Source organism: Gekko japonicus, unplaced genomic scaffold (assembly GCF_001447785.1).
Source record: "Gekko japonicus isolate JY-2015 unplaced genomic scaffold, Gekko_japonicus_V1.1 scaffold1317, whole genome shotgun sequence".
Lineage (NCBI taxonomy): Eukaryota > Metazoa > Chordata > Lepidosauria > Squamata > Gekkonidae > Gekko > Gekko japonicus.
In genome coordinates, this window is record NW_015174313.1 from 525,501 (window position 1) to 531,714 (window position 6,214).

The following is a 6,214-nucleotide window of genomic DNA, read 5'->3' on the forward strand; positions in this document are numbered from 1 at the left end:
GCAAGGTCCCTTCCAACTCTAACATTCTATGATTCTGTCTGTAGACTGGCAGTACACACTAGTACTTTGCTATTTATGGAGGAAATGCGGGAAACGGCCCCAAGTGAAAAACTTACTGGTGATTCTGTTGTCAATGTGGACAGTAACAGAGTGTTTTGTGGTTCATGGACCCCATACAAAGCACATGCCGTGCTGATTTCCACAAGTGCTATTATAGTCTAAATATCCTAAATTAAGATAGATGCTAAAGCTTTGGAAGAGAAGATGATAAAAACAATTTTTTGTACTGTTTTGGAAGTGGTATCGGCGATCTTTCAAGGGGTTTATTTTTTTAAAAAACACACACCAAGATTGTGATCCTAGGCCCAATGAGCTAGAGTAAGCCCCATTGAACAAACTCTGGAAAACACCTTAATTCCCTTGAAAAGTGTCCAAAAGCTGGTGTTTAGTATGTTGGGTTTTTAAAAAAAAATTATTTTCAGCTTCATCACTTCAAAAACAAGCCATCATGTCCAAAGAGGGTGAATCCCCTGAGGAAGAGAAAACAAAAATGATCTGCGGATTTCTACACCAGGCCCCTCCGAATGAATTCAATGACATCTTTGAAGATCTCCGCATTCTGGTTATGGATGATCAGTTGATGAGGACTGAAGCCGCTCACGAGTGCGCCAATCACAACAGGAAGAACTTCAAAGCGGTGAAATTACTAAGTGGAAATTCTCTGGTGACTCACTACAATGATCTCAAAGGAAACCGCTTCTTTGATCCACAGAGCACGTTTTCGTTCAGATATGATCACCTGACTGGAAGGACGGATAAATTTTTGCTACAAGGCACCATAGGAGATGACGCAGAGTTATGGAGATCAACCCTTAATGCTGCTTTAAACACGTACATGAAGAATTACTTCTCTTCAGGGACTTGCTGTGTTTTCCGAAAAGACCTCAAGAGCAACCCTTACTTTGTGGTGTGCCTAGAAGGCCATCAGTTTCGGACTTCAGAATTTAATGGCCTCTGGACATCAGAGTGGACATTTGCCTTCACTCCGCCAACGACAGAGGTCACGGGGAACTATCGGCTGCAGATACACTATTTCAGGAAAGCTAACTGGCATCTGGCAGTAGACAAAACAGTGCAGAGGTCCGTGTCCTTAATTAACCGTGTCCAATTTGCCATGGCATTTACCCAATTAATTGAGGCCGAAGACAATGAATTTCAAATGGGTTTAGAGGGAAACCTCCAGGAATTGTCAGTCGATCTATGGAAAACACTGCGGAGAAGGATTCCCATCACTCGTACTGTCATTGGCTGGGATAAACTGCTGAGTAAAGAGAGTACCAAGGTGAAGGGGTTTGAAAGCAGTGTATCATTAAGCATGCTGAAGGTTCTGACATGAATGAAATACAGGCCAAATATAACAACAATCAGTGCATTCTTGTCGATTCACGTGATTTATTGCCTGACTGTTCATGAGAATGTGCAATCTTTCAGCACCATGAATAGTATCCAGGTCAGAAGCGTCTAGGCTGGAGCGCGTATTTGTTTCATTTCATTCGTTCACTGTGCTGGACAAAACACAAGAGTGCTTTGCAAAGGGAAAGATCTTCTTCCTATCATGTGAGAACAAATTGGGGCTGCGCATCTTGTTCTGCAACAAAAGATAAACCCCCAAAGGTGTTTATCGGTATCTTTAAGGTAAAGGTAAAGGTTCCCTTGCTCGAAAGCCAGTCGAATCCGACTCTAGGGTTGCGGTGCTCATCTCCGTTTCAAAGCCGAAGAGCCAGCGCTGTCCGAAGACGTTTCCGTGGTCATGTGGCCGGCATGACTAAACACCACGGTGCACGGAACGCTGTTACCTTCCCACTGAAGTGGTACCTATTTATCTACTTGCAATCTCTTGCTTTCGAACTGCTAGGTTGGCAGGAGCTGGAACTAGAGACGGGATCTCACTCCGTCATGCGGCACCCGGGTCTCGAACTGCTGAACTACCGACCTTCCACAGCCTGCAGTTCAGCGTCTTAACCACTTAATGTAGAGGCTTGTAAATATCTTCAACACAACCTTGTAAAACGGCTACTACTTTTCAAGGCTTTTCTTGGGGGTTTCTAAAAATGTTGCAGGGAAAGCAGGTTTCTTATGACTGCTCTTCTATCATATCTGGCTGATTGGTGGTCCTAGGAAGTTTCCACCTTACCGTATTGCATATAATGCAGGTTGCTTACTTGAAAAAGTGGTTGCTGCATTACACCACTGAAATGGTACATATGCCATCCCATATTGAAAAGTATATGAATAAGGAAATGAGGACAGTTATGGGGGGGGGGGTCTTTGACTCCCTGCAGGAATACTGGACAAAATTGATGTCTCAGATTTTCAGTTGAAGTAGCTTGTGTGTGCCATATTATCCCTGCAAAAAAAGTTAAGTGTATGAACACTAAAATGTATACCCCCAAATATGGAAGTACTTTTTGCAATAATCTACACACAGATTTGGGGGATATTTTAACCATGGTGTCTTAGGTTTGCCAGGTCCCCCCTCGCCACTGGCAGGAGATGGGGAAGTAGGGCTGTAGTCTGGCTCCGCTGCAGAGGGGCGCGCAGCAGCGGCTCTTTGGTGCGTGGGGGGCGGGGGCAGGGGCGGGGCACAGTTTGGCGCCCCTGAGGGCCGGCGCGCCCTAGGCGAGCGCCTAGTTTGCCTAGCAGGCGAGCCGGCCCTGGCCACATCAAGGCTGGGAAACTCCTGGAGATTTGGGGAGGAGGACAGGGACATTAGTGGGGTACAATTAGGGCCACATTATGACTTTCATGGGTTCTCGGCACTTTTGCCATGTGGGCCCCTCCCACCATAATACTATCAATATTAAAATTATTTTTGATGTACTTTTAAGTACGTCAACATTTTATTTTATTTTCTCTTTTAGGCAAAATTCAATAGACTTTCGTGGGCCCTAAAATTTCATTCTTTCTGATGTGAGAAAAAAAATTAAAACTTTTTCTTTGACTCTAAAAGTTAATTTTTTCCCCTTCTGATTTAAAAAGAAAGTAAAACATTTTCATGAGCCCCTAAAAGTACCATGGGCCCTAGGCAGTGTGCCTACAGTGCCTAATGGAGAAGTCAGCCCAGGGTGCAATGCCATAGTGCCCACCCTCCAAAGCATCCAGTTTATCCAAGGTAACTGATCTCTGTAGTCTGGAGATGAGCTGTAATTCTGGGGTATCCCCAGGTCCTACCTGGAGGCTGGCATCCCTATGAGAAGAGTAAGTCCCCACCCCCAATTATGTCGTAGAAGAAGAGACTGGATTTATACTCTGCCCTTCACTACCTAAAGGAGTCTCAGAGTGGTTTACAATCCCTTTCCCTTCCCTTCCCCACAACAGACACCCTGTGAGGTAGGAGGGGCTGAGAGAGCTCTCTTGAGTACTGCTCGTGAGAGAACAGCTCTGAGAGAACTTGTGACTGACCCAAGGTCACACCAGCTGCATGTGGAAAAGTGGGGAATCAAACCCACTTCTCCCAGATTAGAGTCCGCGCTCTTAACCACTACACCAGGTAGTGTTACCAACTTCAGTCTTGGGAAATTCTTGGAGATTAGTGGGTGGTGCTTGGAGAGGGCGGAGTCTGAGAAGGGGAAGAGGCTCAGTGGGAATGGGGTGCCATCCAAAGCTGCCAGGGGGGCTGGTCTCTGTAGTCGGGAGACCACATGTAATTCCGGGAGAACCTCATGCCCCGCCTGGAGGTTGGCAGCCCTATGAGGTTTAGTAAAGCCCTGCTTGATAGCTGTATATTCCTCTTTCAATTAAACTTGGGGGGGGGGGAGAGACAGAGAGCTGTCTATTCAACACTAGGCAATCTTATTCCATGGAGACCTGGACTGTGGTAATAGTTGGGGATTACAGTCACAATGGAGCGTATCAGTTTACACCCCACAATGAGAAAAGATACCTTTACACATTGATCTTCTATTCTGACAGATGTATTGCTTTGCAACTGTTGACCTTATAACCTTAGCTTATTTAGTTTGTCTCTGCACATCTTCATCATGTTACGTGTTAATTTGCTGTTCAGCCCGTCTAGAAGTTTGAACCTTACCTACTATTCCAATGTATTTGAAAAAGTGCACATGCACACAAAAGCTCATACCTTGAATAAAACTTAGTCTTAAAGGTGCCACTGGACTCAAACTTTGTTCGGCTCACAATGGTGGATATGGCTGGTGTATGTATGTAAGAGTCCTGTGTGAGATTTTGTAGATGTGCTGTTAGTTCAGAGCAGTCATGATGGTTGGAGCTTCTGGGGTGTACCACAGGTAGACGCGATCGCTCCAGTTCTCTTCAAATTCCTTCTCACATCACACGCACAGGGCTCCATGATACAACTATTTCTAGCCTGAAATGCCTCACATTTGATTTTATCGCAGAAATCCCCCAATCAGCAGTGCATTCAGCCCACCACATGTAAGGCAAAAATAGTTAGGAAGAGGCATATATTTATTTGCTCTTTTTGAATCAAAGAAGTCCATTTTAAAATTTGCTCTTTTTCCTGATCTGTCACGTATCTTGAGATGTCAACATCCTAGCCTTTACACTGACTTTCACATTTTTGTGTGCAAGGGTTTCTGTTTGCTTGTTTGTTTGTTCCACAAAGACCAACAGAAAAGAACTGTGATCTGAATTATCGCAAAAATATATACAACAGGAGACTTCAACTGTACAGGATTAACCCACCCAGGCCAGTCCAGGAATGGGAGGGAACCCTGTACTTTTACAGTACATTAAACAACAACCCAAGCGGTAGTCTATACCCTCTCTGGTTTTCAGAACCATATGCCACCAGAACCTCTACCGAAGTTCCCCCCAACCTGAGATTAGAGGTTCAAACTCTCAGTTGGTATCTGGAACTTAACACATTAGCAATTCACTCCCAGAGATGCACACTTTACGCTTAATGGTAGCTTGTGATCAGCTTAGGCACAGGAGGTTAAACTTGGAACTCAGGTACAACATCAGAGACCATTTAGAAACAAGAATAATTTTTTATTCAGTACAGAGTTTAACACAGACTACCAGAGTAGGAAGGACCAGAAGTCTGAAACACTGAATACTACCTAGGAAAAGTGTTGGATATCTACTCTGGACTTTATATTTTCCTTTCATGGATCCTGTGGGCGTCTGTATTTTCCTATGATGGATTGTATGCATAGATTCATTCTTGATTACATATGCATTTCACTGTGTTGAAGTCTCCTTTTGTATATATTTTTGCAGGTAATTCAGCTCACAGTTGTTTTCTGTTGGTCTTTGCTACTTCTTGCTGTGTGCTGTACTGTTGTTTGTTGTTTGTTTGTTCTGACCTGGATGGGCCGGGCCAGGCCGGTCTCATCAGATTTCAGAAGCTAAGCAAGGCCAGCCCTGGTTAGCATTTGGATGGGAGACCACCAAGGAACACCAGAGTCCTGACGCAGAGGCAGGCGAACCACCTCTGAATGTCTCTTGCCTTGAAAACCCTCCAGGGACACCATAAGACAGCTGCAACTTGACAGCCCTTTTCAACGCCAGAAGTGTATTGGGGAGGTGTTATGAATATCTCACACTGACCTTAATGGCCCAGGGCCTGGCTTGATCTTCAGGGAATCTCAGAAGCCAAGCAGTATCGTACTGGTTAGTTCTTGGATGGGAGACTACGAAGGAAGTCCAGTGTTGTTCACCACTTGCTTTGAAAACCCTACAGGGTCGCCATGAATTGCCTGTGACTTGACAGCTCTTTCCACCACCGTGAATAGCCAATCATGTGAGGCTCCACCTACATTCTGGAACCCCAGACACTGGCTGCCCATCTCAATGAGAACTAAGCTATTAAGGATTCGTTGTACAGCTCACTGTGAACAGCACAGAACCATTTGCTAGCAGTATCCTGTAGAACAATGTCCAGTTGGATAAAGAAAAGTGATACCCATATGCGGACTGTGTAATATGAAGAATTGGCTTAGACAATTGAATTATTTATTCATCAAGATTTCTTTCCCCCTCTCCCCACCAGCACTTCTGCTCCATTTGCTGGAGTGTTTGCCTTAGAGAATACGTGCATCTGGGAAGCCAGTCAGTGTGCGGACCGGGCCACTAATCACAAGGATATTATAATGAGTTTTTCATGGTCCATTGTCGTTTAGTTATCTTCGCGGAACTGCTACCCTCTATTTGCAAAATGTTCCCATTA

The 6,214-nt window shown here is 44.7% G+C and overlaps 1 protein-coding gene across 1 annotated transcript; it reads left to right on the plus strand.

Moving 5' to 3' along the window:
- The first annotated feature begins 508 nt into the window (after positions 1–508).
- LOC107121265 (F-actin-capping protein subunit alpha-1-like) lies at positions 509–1,396 on the plus strand. The gene has a single exon (XM_015424150.1). The coding sequence runs from the start codon at positions 509–511 to the stop codon at positions 1,394–1,396; it is 888 nt and encodes a 295-aa protein (XP_015279636.1).
- Positions 1,397–6,214: the final 4,818 nt, after the last annotated feature.